The 15,893-nt window shown below is 36.4% G+C and overlaps 1 protein-coding gene across 1 annotated transcript; it reads right to left on the bottom strand.

Moving 5' to 3' along the window:
* Positions 1-988: 988 nt before the first annotated feature.
* akap1a (A kinase (PRKA) anchor protein 1a) lies at positions 989-14,278 on the bottom strand. Its single transcript, XM_001342267.10, has 12 exons — positions 14,221-14,278; positions 12,125-12,327; positions 10,798-11,471; positions 8,968-9,068; positions 8,190-8,316; positions 8,001-8,107; positions 6,369-6,546; positions 4,352-4,502; positions 4,211-4,278; positions 4,034-4,107; positions 1,634-1,693; positions 989-1,551 (listed from the first exon to the last, which is right to left on the bottom strand). Exons 2-12 carry the CDS (start codon positions 12,307-12,309, stop codon positions 1,489-1,491), a joined length of 1,788 nt encoding a protein of 595 aa, XP_001342303.4. The 5' UTR covers positions 12,310-12,327; positions 14,221-14,278; the 3' UTR covers positions 989-1,488.
* Positions 14,279-15,893: the final 1,615 nt, after the last annotated feature.

The following is a 15,893-nucleotide window of genomic DNA, read 5'->3' as shown; positions in this document are numbered from 1 at the left end:
AAAGCGCTATATAAATGTAAGGAATTATTATTATGATTATTATTATTATCATAAACATTCTTCTCTATGTAAACTGACATTATTATCAGCAATGGTGGGAGTAACGAATTACAACTACTCACGTTACTGTAATTAAGTACATTTTTGGGGTAATTGTACTTTCATGACTAGAATTTTAAGCCTGTAATTTGACTTGTACTTAAGTACAAATTAAGCGGAGTAATACAATTCGTTACTTTTAAAATCACAATTCGTTACAGAGTACTGTAAATAAATCACTATTTCAACCACGCACTGACCAGCATTTCGGTAGCCAATAAAAAAAGCTCATCTTAACGGACCAATAAAGGCCTGGTACATTATTTGAACCGAAAAGCACGTTCAGCCTACTGCAGATTTACGTGAGCTGACCATCATCATCATACAGTCACAAAGTTATCAATTGTCATATGGAGATTTAAGACAGAAGAAATGAGGAAGAAATAACAGAGGATGAATGCCCATGGCCGTTGGAGCTGGAACTTTCCTCATCACGGCTCACACCCGCGTCATCAGCTTGCTGCTCGACGTCGCTAGTGGTAGAACTTTGACGTTTTCTTCGTTTTGGGCATTTTGTCAGATCCTTTCAAAAAATATTGATCTAAAGACATGACACAGTCTCTCTCTAGCCAGGCAGACTGATTTCACTGAGTGAAAGTATATATTTACCGAATATTTGAGCTAATGCCACAGGAGCTCCCTTAAAACGCGTGCTCACTCTATGATGCCATTTTCTTCCCCCCGCTGTATATATTTATGGTGTATGTAATATATTATGCATGTAATCTTTGTACAGATTAAGTGTTATAAATGAAGCTATAAGTACTAAATAGCTAAAAACAAATGATTTGCCAGCTGTTTTATGGTAATGACAATCCCTAATATCCTGTGATGCAAAATGTTCATGTTTTAAATTCATCACAGGCACAAGAGACGAAGCGCAACAATGTTTGTGATTTCCACAGACCTTTTACTCCAACAGCAGTGAGATGTTTGGCAGCGTCAGTGTAAAAGTATAGAGTTCAGTCAGAGAGCACCATCATCACTCTTATCTTCCTCAAACACAACTAAATACAAAACTGAGAGCTAACAAATCAAATGACTACAAAACAAAAACAACATACCTCAATATCAAAATACCTGAGCATAACACAAGCTTTCAACCCAACATCATTTAAGAGACCATCTGAGAAAACAGTCCAATATTAACACCAGTATCCTACGAGCAGCTTTGGTGTACTGCATTAAGTCAGATTTACTCTGCAATGCATGCTGGGATTATAAATTAATTCAATGTTCTGTTAAATAACATCATAATAACATTTTATATCATATCAACATTTTAAATAGAAATATTCAAAAATGAGGTTTCCAACACAATCTCCGTACAACAAACAAATGTACTTAAGTGTAAAAGAGGATTTACGGTGTGAATGGGTGTTGGGAGGATCACTGAGTGTCAAACCAGCTGAAAAACCCTTGATCAGCCAGTGATCTGTTGATCAGAACCATCTGCAGACACACAGAGCACATACAACACAGTTTAAGCTGACATTTTAGATCTGTTTAGGCAAAAAGGAGTGACATTAAATACCTCGTCTCCTGCCTGTTTCCACAGGTGCACCAGAGGAAGTCCATCTTGACTGCCAGTCACCTGAACACAAACAACATCATTCACGTTTATACAGAAGCAAACTTTATTTTGTGCAGCTGTAGTTTGGTTTAATTAAAAGCTAGTAACTGTTAAGGGATATTTACACCATCGTTTACTCACCCTTGCCTTGTTTTAAACCAGTTTGAGTTTCTTCTTCTGTGAACACAAAAGATCTGTGAACACAAAAGATACTTTGAAGAATGTTAGAAAGCTGTAAACACTGACTTCCATAGTAGGAAAAGCAAATACTGTAGAAGTCAGAAGTTACAGGTTTACAATATTCTTCAAAATATCTTCTTTTGAAAAAAAAAAAAAACTCAAACAACTTTAAAACAAGTCAAGATTGAGTAAATGATGGCAGAATTACATTTTTTAGAAGAACTATCTTTTTAACACTTAAATTGCATTTGAAGAGACGTGCATAAACATTTTTAATAAAAACATACATTTTTATTAAGAGAAAGAGAGAATCATTCTTAATAACCCATTAATAATTATTTTATAATAATATTTGAAGATATAATCGTGTAAAATTATACATAAATATTTTAGAGTAACATGTTGTTTTGATAGTGCTTTCGCCTCACAGCAAGAAGGTCGCTGGTTCGAGTCTTGGCTCAGTTGGCATTTCTGTGTGGAGTTTGCAAGTTCTCCCTGCAATTCGATGGGTTTCCTCCGGGTGCTCCGGTTTCCCCCACAGTCCAAAGCGGTATGCGGTACAGGTGAATTGGGTAGGCTAAATTGTCCGGAGTGTGTGTGTGTGTGTGTGTGTGTGTGTGTGAATGTATGTGTGGATGTTTCCCAGAGATGGGTTGCGGCTGGAAGGGCATCCGCTGCGTAACAACGTGCTGGATAAGTTGGCGGTTCATTCCGCTGTGGCGACCCCGGATTAATAAAGGGACTAAAGCGACAAGAAAATGAATGAATGAATTAATGTTGTTTTAATGATGCTTGGTTACACATCATATATATATATATATATATATATATATATATATATATATATATATATATATATATATATATATATATACATATACATACACACACACATATGTATATGATGTATACCAAATGGGTCAATGATGATGGTAATAATAATAAAAATAATAATAATAATAAAACAACAACAACAATTCTAAATGCAGCATTACCATAAATGAAAAAGTAAAACTTAGCAATTATTTCCACATTCACTTATTAATTAAAAGTTATAAAAGAGAATAAGTGGTTTTAGCTGAAAGTTTTTATGTAATTAAACATTTTTGTGAGAGACTGGGGGTTATTTAAATGTACAAATGTTTACAATTTAATGTTGGTTCAATTGTACGGTTTGTGACCAGTCACATATATGAACATGTTTCCAGAAAACAGAACCATTAAGAACCAAGTTAAGATTTTGAAAAAAATTTGTTATTAAGAATTAAAGTTTTAGATATATACAAAATATTTCCTTAGCCCACAAAACATACTTAGAATGCAAGTATAAAGTACAAACCATAGTGGAATTTACTACAAACAACAATAATTCAGTAAATCTGCCTAAACACATCATCAAACTGAAACTAGTAGGATGTGTAAATTTGTATACAAAATTTTCTACCATTAGAATACAACCAAAATGTGTAGCTCTTATGCTTGCTTGACTTAATTGCAATAGTTATTGGCTTTTAAATGAAAAGTTACAACTTGTTTTAATTAGAAAAAAACTGACTTGTATTTTAAGAAATATGGTAGAGAAGTATTACTGAACTATTAAAGACATCAGAAACAGCAGGGTTCTCATACAAGATTCAAGGATCTTCAAGGGCGTTTTAAAGCACCATTAATTTTAAATGAAGCACCTTTGTAAAGTCCTTACTGTACTTAACATTTCACCTACACTTAATATTTACGTTAAAATGTAATTTTCAAAGAACTTTAATAAAATTTGTTGAATTCAGTACTTGCAATATTCAAATGCTATTTCTGGAATAAGTGAAAATGTGCATTATTTTTTTAATTTATCGTACAAGATGTAAATGTACCATTATTAATTTAAGAATTTCTCAGTTTTTTTTGTTCTGTTTTTGATAATGGAGTACAAATGTTAAAATAAAACCATAAACAAATGTTATTTAATTCAATTTAATTCAAGCATTTCAAGGACCTGTGTTTGTTTTTATGTACTTTTCAGGCCTTTAAAGTACTTTCAAGAAGCGTAGGAACCATGTCAAAGGTGTTCAGCAGACAAAGCATTCTGAGAAATCCTAGTCTCCTGAAATGATGCATTAAAGTGGAAATAATCTAGATCCACAATATCAGAAAACAACCAACAGAAACTTTTTTGTGTGTTATAACCTTTAGAATTAGGGCCACATTAGCAGTTGATTCCTCCAGTGCTTCTTTGGCTTCCAGAGAAAACTCCTCATCACCTAGCAATGTACAAAGTATTTATTTATTTTAATCTAACAGATATTTATGAGCAGAAAAAGCACTGCAAAATTAATTTTAAATCAGAAATAGGCCTATGTTTACCTGGCAAAGGCATGATATTGTCCAGCAGAACCTCTGCAGCCTGGAAAGGTAACGTCACAAAGTCTGACCTGTAAAAACAGACTTAAAATATTAGATTTAATTCATAAAAATAAAAACAGTCAACGATTAAGAGCACAGGACCTGATCTGCCGGAGGGTGGTGCTGTTCACGGTGTCGTATCCTCCGCTATCTACATATCTGATATGAGTGGTGCCAGTCTCTCCATCATACTGAATGACCTGTGCTCTCTGCCAGCCACTTCCTGTTACCGGAGCGGCACAGACCACACCCACTGAAATAGACACGCACGCACGCACGCACGCACGCACACACACACACACACAAGCACACAGTTATAAACTAGATGACTAGTAAATTTCTATAGATAATCAAATCTTCAAGTAATGCCATCTACTGTATATAAGCCACTAAAAAAATACATAAGAATATTTATTTATTATCAAAAACATTTATTAGATCAAGTGTCAATGGCAACATTTATTATTAGAATAATATTTTTGTAATCAATTACATATAATATTTAGTTAATTATTTGCTAATTAATTTTTTATAGAATCTGCAACTAAATTGTTTGTTAAATATGTTTATAGAACATTTACTGCAGCTCTTAACCAACATGTTTCAAACTTTTTGCAAAAAATAAAAAATAAAATTCACAGACACATACCGATTTGAAACGGTAATACATTTTCATTTTAGGTGAACTTTCCCTTTAATTTAAATTTTATTTTTAAGTACTGGGTCTAACATATGACAAAATTAACTTCTTATTGATTTTTAGACAACAGTTTAATAAATAAGAACTGTGCACAACATTCAGGGCAAAAATAAAAAAGGGGGGGGTGTTAACAGCATGAAAAAATCTATCTATTATATCATCAATTTAAAGGGATCATCATATTTAATGCCATGTGAGCAACAATTACTCTTTTAATGGCAAAAACATTTCATTAATATACAATTAAAAACAACAAACAAATAAATACATAAAATAGATTTTTACATGTTAATACACGATACAAACTCTACAATTTTTCTGGAGACCAATTTAAAGGAATAGTTCACCCAAAATTAAAAATTGTCATTTATTCACTCTTCTCGTATTCAACACATTGAGTTTCCTTCTTCTTTTGAACACAAAAGTATTACACATAGTATTTACTTCCTACTACAGTATGAGTATATATATATATATATATATATATATATATATATATATATATATATATATATATCCTCCTGAGTTTGAGAAACGCTTCCCCGCATGAACATTCCACCCCGCTCCCGCACCTCCTCAGTTTGTATACGCTTCCCTGTATTGTCGACTCAGTTCCTCGTGTCGTCGCTCCACTGACTCAATCAACCTCCACTGATAGCCTAATTTTGTTTAAAAAATTTTCTTTTGTAACAAATTTCATTCGCTATAATTTGTATCTTTACTTTAATGTATTTTTTGTTGGTCAGTTATCTACAAAATAAACTAAAAGAATTAAAAAACTTTAGGTGAAGTGAGGAGCAAATAATACTTTGGCCTTAAGGGAATTATGAATTAAATTCAGGTAGGCCTATTATAACCAAAAATGTACTATTTCTGACAATTTTGTTTATAATTCGAGTTATGAATTACAGTATCGCAATACTTTTTGGCATCATAATACTTCAGCTGGTATAGTATTGTAAGATTAATTAATGGTATCGTGACAACCCATATATGTATGTATGTGTGTATATATATATACACACACACGCACGCACGCACGCACGCACGCACACAAATGAAATTTGTTATAAAACAATTTTTTTTAAACAAAATTAGGCTATCAGTGGAGGTCGATGGAGAAATTGAGGTAATTTTCATTTTTGTTTGAACTATTCCTTTAAATTAATAGCCATAATTTACAACATATGTAAAGAAATACACGCATTTAGATTGATTTGAATTTAGTTGAGCTCCAACACTAAGCAAACACACCTTCATATAGATTTCTAGTGATCTTAAAGACACTGATTAGCTTGTTCAGGTGTGTTTGATTAGGGTTGGAGCTAAACTCTGCAGGACAGTGGCCTTCCAGAACTGAAGTTGCATATCCCTAAATTAGATGATTGCCAATTTTAGTAGGTTTGTTTGTTGATTTACCTTCAACAGGAGTGGGCAGGCTAGGACACCCCGGCTGAGAGTAGCAGAGCTGCATGGCCTGTATGAGTGTGGGAAGCACCTGGTGAGATGGATGAGTGTGCTGATGAACGAACAGATGATGAGCCGCCTCCACCCGCGACACCATCACCTCCACAAACACATCCTGAGGAAGCAGCAGCTACAGACACAGACACGCACACACCTCTTACAAACAACTTCTCACAACCAGACATACATTGTTATGTGCCATCTTGTCAGGATATTCAGTGTCAATGCTGTCAATCTTGCTGTGGTGCGTCTTTTAAATAATAGTTCACCCAAAACTCTCCTCTCCATTTACTAATACTCAAGTGTTTCTATACGAAACATTCCTCTGTAAAACAGGAAGATAGACTGAAGAATATTATGCAACATGGAAGTCAACGGCTGTTTTTTTCCAAGTTTCAGTATCTTCCTTTTTTGTGGTGAAACTGGAAAAAATAATAACAGAATTTGTATTTTTGAGTGAACTATCCCTTTAAGGCCCTAATATACTTGCAGCAAAGTTCTTTTTTTGGTAGGTCATGGTTGAAATTGGTGATGTCAGTCTTTCCACTTGAGATCATACATTTGAAGGTTATTTTTTTATATCGATTGCAGCATTCACAACAAGTTAGTTTAGTGAGGAATACAACATATGCATCCTATCCTCCTCTGTTGCAAACGTTTAGCGACAGTACAATGTTCAAAATATATGTTTACATTTTAAGGCTACTGGCTGTTCGTGCTCCAGGCTGTCCCAAACACACTTGGGATGATTTTCTGAGGCTGTGGATTAACATAGGGTCTATGCAGAAATTATAAAGGTACCTTTTTTAAGACCTTGTCAGAATATTTTAAGACCTCATTGCCACTTTTAGTTCAAATCAGTACCAAGCCTTTAACTTAATAAACAATTGTTAATAAAGAGTTGTGGTTAAATAAATCAATGGAGCACAACCATGCAACAGCACTCAGATAAGCTGGAAAGAAACAAAGCTTTAATGAATAAATTAAGCGGTTGTTTTAAAGCGACAGGCTTCAGACACTGTTTAAACTCGTCTTTTTCCAACTAGGAGTACTCAAAACTTACATTTTCCAGTCTGTTTCGCTTTATGGTTTCGCTTCATGTGGAGAGCGTTACATCACCTTCCCACATTTGTCGCAAATTACGTGACATCACGTTGTTAATATTAGGAGTAAAATTTATATATATTTAGATATATTTATGCTCTTTTGGAGTAAAATACGCTTGAACAAAATTTAAGACCTCGTAAAAATGTTATTAATACTTTTTAATACCTTTTAAGAGCCTTAATTTTCAACTTTTAATACTTTTTAAGACCCCACAGACACCCGGTAACAGTAATGTTGTAAAAAATGTTTAGATCTTTTTTTACAAACTATGATTTAGCTTCAAAAGATCTCAATGTATCATCAGATGCCATGGGTATTAAATTTGCTTAGCCTGTACACGTTCACTATATAAATCACCCCTAAATTTCAATTTCCAAAAGTTGACACTAATGGACTATGGTTTTGTTGTCCAGGGTTACAAATAAAAGCACTTTTAATATGCATCCTGATTAATTGACATTCGCAAAAAATCCTCACCCAGGATGTGATGGGCAGGCAGGGCAGAGGAGCACAATTACTCAGATCCAGATCTTTGAACTTCTTCCTGACAAGAGAGAGAGCTTCATCCACCTGCTGTTGTGAGCCTGGATCAACACAAACAAATGTGAATTCAGCACTGAGTTTTAGCAAAGAGTCAAATACAATCATCATCATGGGAAAACGCACCCTGAATGTGGCAGATTTGAATATCGTGAGTGAACGGCAGGGTGGAGACGTAGATCTTTGCTCCAGAGCTCTGCTTGAGGAAGTTCATAAACTTTCCCTGCTTCCCGATCAATCGACCAACAAGATGCTGGAGAGACAGGACTTGGTTTAAACCTTCAAATAACAATATTCTACCTCATAATAAGTAAAAAAAAAAAAAAAAAAAAAAAGGTCATTCTCTCACTTATAGAAGTCATGTTACTCTTTTTATATCTAAAACAATCCTCAACATCTTTATATGTTGTAGTGTAGTGAGTCTTGCACTTCAAGATCATGCATTTTTATAGCTGTGCAGCATCTCTGAACACATTCAAACACAAGTCTATTGTGTTTAAAAATTCTTAGTGTGGCGACGCAGTGGCTACAAGGTTAGCGATGTCACCTCACAGCAAGAAGGTTGCTGGTTCAAGCCTTGGCAGGGTCAGTTAGCATTTCTGTGTGGAGTTTGCATGTTCTCCCAGTGTTGGCATGGGTTTCCGCAGAGTGCTCCCTGTGTTGGCATGGGTTTCCTCTGGGTTTCCCTAAGTCCAAAGAGGTGAATTGGGTAAGCTAAATTGTCCGTAGTGTATGTGTGTAAATGAGAGTGTATGGGTTTTCCAGTGATGGGTTGCAGCTAGAAGGGCATCCGCTGTGTAAGTTGGTGGTTCATTCTACTGTGGCGACCCCAGAATAATAAAGGGACTAAGCCAAAAAGGAAATGAATAATTAGTGTGCGTGTGTGTCTGTGGGCAGGGCTCACCGTTGGCACTTCTATGTCCCACTGGATGATGGGCGGGGAAGGAGGAGGAGCCAAGCTGCTCATTTGAGTATCAGCAACAATGCAGCTTTCAACACCTGAACCTGGAGACAGTGTCAATGTGAATGCAGCACACATTTTGTTAGTGCTTTGTGACTGAATCCTCTCTCTGATTGAAAATGGCTCGTAATTAACAGTTTAAATAAATGTTAATACAGCATTTCTACTTAAACTTAGTAGGCATGCGTTTCTCTTTGCAATACATCCAAAAACATAATCCATAAAAACAAAACAAAAAATACATGCAGTGGCCAATATTCTAACAGATCTAAAAATATTGCCTCCAAAACATGATTTTATTTTTTATGATTAAGTTTTAAATCAAATAAAGCGAGTTGAACCAGATGAGGTGAATCAGATGAGGTGACTTTTCATTCACTTTTAGCTATAATAACCGTCACGTTCTGCTTTAGCAAGAAGGTCACTGGTTCGAGTTCCAACTGGGTCAGTTGGCATTCCTGTGTTGAGTTTGCATGTTCTCCCCATGTTGGCGTGGGTTTCCCCCACAGTCCAAAGACATGCGCTATAGGTCAATGATTTAAATTGGCCACTGTATGTGCGTATGGGTGTTTCTCAGTAATGGGTTGCGGCTGTTGCGTAAAACAAATGCTGGAATAGTTGGCGGTTCATTCTGCTGTGGCGGACCCTAATAAATAAGGGACTAAGCTGAAAGAAAATGAAGAGATGAATGAATGTCCACCTTTTGCAGCAATAGTAGCAGTAAATCTCTCCTTCAGAGTATGAATGCATTCCCTGAGATCTTTCAACAGTTATGTTATCTCATGCCTTCTGCAACTGAAGACAAAGGTTTGTTTCTGTGACATTGACAGAAAAATATGCCTAGCTTGTCTCCCTATGATGGCTCTATTATATGTCTTATATAACATATTGATGACTTTAAAAGGTATTAAATTACCCAATAATAAAAAAACAATGCTCTTAAGTAGGGATGCTCCAATCATGACTTTAGCAGCCAATACAGAGTATCGACTCTTTGTCTTGGTGATCGTCTGATACCGATACCAGTTCTAATGCTTCAGCCTTGTACTGCATTCATTTAGCACATTTTTCCTCCAAGTATGATACTCAAGTAAGGATCCTGCCTTAGCTAAGAGAATAAATCAAGGATGCTGCATATAATACCTTAAACACATCTTTTTTTAACAATTTAGTGTGGACATGTCATGGCCAGAAGCAACATTATAGAAAATAATACACACAGGTAAGAAAAATTACAAACAATGCAATTCAGCAACATTGCAAATGACAAAAAAAAAAAAAGAATTCAACATGTCTTAATCAAGAAAAAGTTTGCACATTTGATGCATAAGAAGTTAAAATACGCACCTATAAATCCATTACTTCTTTACTGAAATTTACTAAGACTGGCGAGTACTGATCGAGTCAATAAATATGATTATTGGTCGATACCGATCTTAAATCTGTGTAAACCAGAAGTTTCTGAGACTTATTTCAGTATGTTATTGTACTTCCAGGTGAAATGGGATATTGAGAAGGAGGCGGGTCTTTCTTTTTGCACATCATAACCTCAATGCAAACTAACAGTAAGAGGGGCGTGGTTAAGAATATTGTGGCTGCAGCATCAAACTGACATCAACAAAGAAAAACCACAACTCCAAATGCAGAAGCAAATGCTCAGATTTTGATTGAAATTTACCAAAACAAACTTTTTTTTTTTATTTTCAGTGAATTAATAATTAGTGAATTAATTCCCTTTTTTGAAAAAAAGTTTTAATATACATACAAACGTACCATGCCAGGCCTCCTCTCCCTCTCCGAGAATGCTGGGAATCATTTTGCCGTCTATGCTGGTTGTGTCTGATTCTGTCATTAAAAAGCTTTGTTCCTCCTCTGAGATCTCACAGGTCAGTCCCTCCGAACCGGAAACATCCTCTGAGAAGCTGGAATTACATCCAGAATCATCTCCAACAGAAGCTCCTAAATCACTGAGCAGTTTTTTCCTGAATGAGCCGGTTTCTCTGTCGTTGTCATCGCCACTGATGCTTTGATGCTGAACTAGATCTTGAGAAGCAGATTGAAATCCACTGTTTGGAGGTCTCGAAAGTTGATCGCTGGAGTGCTGGTTTTCTGTTGTGTGTATTACTTGCTGGACCAGAACAGAACTGATCATCTCCATGTTCTCCTGGCTTTGTTCAGGGGAGAAATCAGACAGGCTGCTGCCATCTTTATCATCAGTAAAGTCATCTTCATGAACTTCACCAGTAAAATCGTCCTTTTCTTTTTTGCTTTGGTTTGTCTCAGGGAAACGAATTGATACTTCTCCCTCTGGCTCAGGCCGAACCCTCTCATTGAGGCCTATTACAGGTGAGGTACTGGTAAACTTGTGCATTTCCACAAATGGTGATGTGTCAGTTAACTCTGTAATTTCAGGGGATCTGGAGATGTTTTGATTCATCTTCAGGTCACTATAAAACAAAAACAAAAAACAGAAGCAGTCTGGTGTCTGCCTTGAATCTTAATCTCGATCCATTTCTAAAACAAAAATTACTTGGATAGGTCAGGATAATTTTGGCATGAACCTAGATTTTCCATTCCTCAAGAATGTAAACATTAGCCCCACTGCTAAAAGCATGAATGATGCAATATATTTGCATGAACATTTAATTGAAACGTGCTTTTTGGTAGCTGCAGCAATAAAACAAACAAACAAACAAAGAGGGTTATGTCAAATTATAAATGACAATCTCTTTTAAAGGCATTCACCCCAACCCTCTTGATCATTCGTACACTTTTCTCAGATGGGATGGTGGGCCAAATCAAAGGTCACAAGGGTCCTACTTTGGGCATCTCTGCTTTAAATGAATGGCCAAAACTTAATTTTCATTCTTAGCCGAAGACTTAAGACAAAAGTATAGCTCAAACAACATATACATACACACATACACACACACACACACACACACACACACACACACACACACACACACACACACACACACACACACACACACACACACACACACACACACACACACACACACACACACACACACACACACACACAAACACACACACACTTAAAACAACACACAAGTCATGCACACTCTAAACTACTGACCTTTGCCCCAAAACACCGTTGTCAGTAGGTGAAAACTGAACCGGGCTGCTTCCGTCTAACAAACACTTCTCTTCTTCAGTCCAGAGAGAAGCTTTAATTTTTCTCCTCCTTCTAAAACTGTACCAGCACCAGCCCAGCAGAGTCAACACAGTGACAGAAACCAACGGCCTCACCAACACCGGCATCCTCCCTCCACAGATCCACTGAAAGAGAGAGAAACAGAGGTCAGGGCATCTAGTGTGACCATCCCTACTCCTGAGTGGCTGTAGACTGTAAGGAGAGACCCCTGAGCTCAGAGGCGGAGTGAGTTTTGACACCAGCGCTTCTGCAATCCAAGCCTGAACCACAGCAATCTCATTACCAGCTCAAATATCCCACCAACACGGGGCGCTCTTAAATACAGCTGTTCAGTAAAGTGACATTCTCCACATATAATGGTCTCTGACTGGGGTAAACTGGTTTTATATTCGCACATTCAGACATTTTGCTTAGTAATATAATTTCTTTAAATCATGTTTTGTAAAGTATAAATAAGGAAATCATTTAGCAGCCAACAACTATCGAAGTACAACATTGTTTACAGACAATTAAATAGTGCTAATGTTGTTTTGAATTTATAATTGCATGCGATTTCAGACCAACTATTCAAAGTAGTGTGGTAAACAATGGAGGGACTGTCACACACAGAGGTGGAAAGAGTACTAAAAAATCATAATTAATTAAAAGTACCATTACTCATTCAGAGTAAAAAGCAGATCTTTCAAAAGTACTCAAGAGTAGTGAGTATTACACTAAAAAGCTGATGCATTTACATGTAATTTGTGGATGTGTGTAAACGTAACATTCTGTAGAGAATTTGAATATTACCAGGCAGGCACATGTCCCATGTTAATATTAGGTTGATTTAGGTTGATTTGTCAGGTGAGTAAAATTCAGTGTCTTGCCAGCTCTAAGGATGCAGTTTGCTTGCACAATGGTTTGTGTATGATTTAAAGGGCTCTTGTTTTATAATTTCATATCAGATGCCCATGAGACGTGTTTATTTGACACCGTGGTATTGTTTACTATCATTCTGAGGTAAAACTGGCCTGTAATGTATTTATTTTATTTTTTAAATCAGGTCTAAATAGTGTTGAGTAAAGTTTCATAAGCTTTTATTTTATAATTTCAGATCAGATGCCCATGAAACAGTTTAGTTTAACTCCGTGGTAATGTCTACTATCATTCTGAGGTAAAACTGGTCAGTGATATCTAATCATTTTATTTTATTTATTTTTTTAAGCAGGGCCAAAAGGTGTTTTGTTTAAGGTTTAAAGGGCTCTTATTTTATAATTTCATATCAGATACCCATAGATATATACATGTCAGATACCCATGAGAAGTGTTTAGTTAACACCGTGATAATGCCAACTATCAATCTGAGGTAAAACTGTCTCGTGACACGAATTCGCTGTATTAATATAGCTTTTTTTAATACAGTGACAAAGCAGTATCGTTTATAAGACTGTAATGACTTTTATTTTGTAACTACGAATAAATCATTCTCGATATTCCGATTACTTAGTTGCATTAACTTATTTTTTCGTAATTTTTAAATATTTTATCATCAGTCAGTGGGAGACGCTGGTCTATCATAACAAACAAACATGCATTAGCAACAGTATTTGTGTTAACATCAGTTTTTATCGCTATAGGGTTACCGTAATAAGCAGTGTATGAGCGACCGCAGAAAGTTGGCGGCTAGAATGACCGTTCATTTTGAACTGGCGGCTGTCCTGACCGCAGTCAAACACTACACAGAAATGTCAACTGACCCAGCCGGAGATCCCACAGCGTAAATGTAACGTTAGTTTTGAACATTTTCTGTAACCAATAATTTGTCTAACTTAAATATTTCAAACGTTTCTCATGTCACGGGTTTGCCTTTGTGGGTTCAAAACCATGTCAGCTTTGGTTTTAGCGTTAAAAAACATGTTAAAAGCCAATTCGTGCATTAAAATCACAAATTCACGTTACTTATCACCGAAGAAATCGCTAAATAATATCCAATAATTTCACAAATAACAGCAGAAACAACTGTTTAACGCCCTACTCACCGTGAAGCTCAGCAGCGAGGGTTTGATTGTGATGTCACGTGAGCAGGTGTTAGCAATCAGGTGATTGAATTCAAAATTGTATTAATATGCTTGAAAATGTGACGATAAACGAAGCATTTCAAAGAAAATGCTTAATGGACAGTAGATAGTATAAAAACATTAATAAAATAAATCACACTACAGCTACAACAGAAACATGTAAAACGGTGCCAAAAGTGATTGAGAAAGGGTGTGGCCTTACTGGACTTTCCTTATTTATATTGCAAAATGGCGTAGAAGAGTGCATAGGTATGCTATATGGGAATCACCTTAACTTTAGTTATCGGGCTTGAAACACTTGTGGTAGCATTTTTAATGATTCACCTAAAAAATATTAATAAATATATTTATATATGTTTAACCACACATGTAAACAGATAGAAGTCCTTATGTAGCCTAAATGTTTTCTAATTTCTGATCTTTAATATACAGAATAATTTTCTTGTCTTATTTTCTTTACTCTTAACATTTTATTTGATTTAAAATAAGTTCACTTTACTTTAGAGGGAAAAGGTTGGGAAATAGTCAGTGTCATCACTATCTAATATAACGAAAGATTTGTACAACCTCACCGTGTCAAAAATAAAATTAAAGAAGTGACAAACTAATTTACTTAATATATCTGGTGAAATAGTTTTGAATACACGTTTTGGTTTGATGCTGAATATCTTATATTTAAACTTACGAAATGAGAAGTTCAGTTTTCTTTTTAGGATAGTTTTTTGAGGCACAATAATAAAATTTAAAGCCAAATGTGTTTATTATTCAATGATTATGGGCGTCACGGTGGCGCAGTGGGTAGCACTATCGCCTCACAGCAAGAAGTTTGCTGGTTCGTGCCAGCTAGGGCTCCGGTTTCCCCCACAAGTTCAGAGACATGCACTATTGGTGAATTGGGTGAGCTAAATTGTCTGTAGCAGGGGCGTAGCAACTGGCGGGGGGACAGGGGGGATTTGTCCCCTTTACTTTTAGAGACAGAGACCATTTAGAAACAGGTGATTAAGAATGTAAATGTTTGGATTTCATACAGTTGTCCCCCCCACTTTTTAAATGTCCACTACACCCCTGGTCCATAGTGTATGTGAGTGAATGAGTGTGTACCCTGCTAAAAAAAAATCCAGCTTAAACTAGCCTAGGCTGGTTGGCTGGTTTTAGCTGGTCGACCAGGCTGGTTTTAGAGGGGTTTTGGCCACTTCCAGGCTGGTTTACAGCCATTTCCAGCCTGGTTTTAGCTGGTCAGGCTGGAAAATGACCAGCTAAATCCAGCTAAAACCAGCTTGACCAGCCTGGTTTAAGCTGGACATAGCTGGTTTTGGCTGGGCTCCCAGCCTGGCTAGGCTGGTCAAGCTGGTTTTAGCTGGTTTTAGCTGGTCATTTTCCAGCCTGACCAGCTAAAACCAGGCTGGAAATGGCTGGAAACGGCTGGAAACCAGCCTGGAAGTGGCCAAAACCCCTCTAAAACCAGCCTGGTTGACCAGCTAAAACCAGCCAACCAGCCTAGGCTGGTTTAAGCTGGATTTTTCAGCAGGGTGGATGTTTCCCAGTGTTGGGTTGTGGCTGAAAGGGCATCTGTTGTGTAAATAAGCTGGATAAGTTGGCGATTCAATCCGCTGTGGCGACCCCGATTAATAAAG

Source organism: Danio rerio, chromosome 10 (assembly GCF_049306965.1).
Source record: "Danio rerio strain Tuebingen ecotype United States chromosome 10, GRCz12tu, whole genome shotgun sequence".
Classification (NCBI taxonomy): Eukaryota; Metazoa; Chordata; class Actinopteri; order Cypriniformes; family Danionidae; genus Danio; species Danio rerio.
The sequence above is the reverse complement of the archived record's forward strand: the minus strand, read 5'-3'. Positions and strand labels throughout refer to the sequence as shown.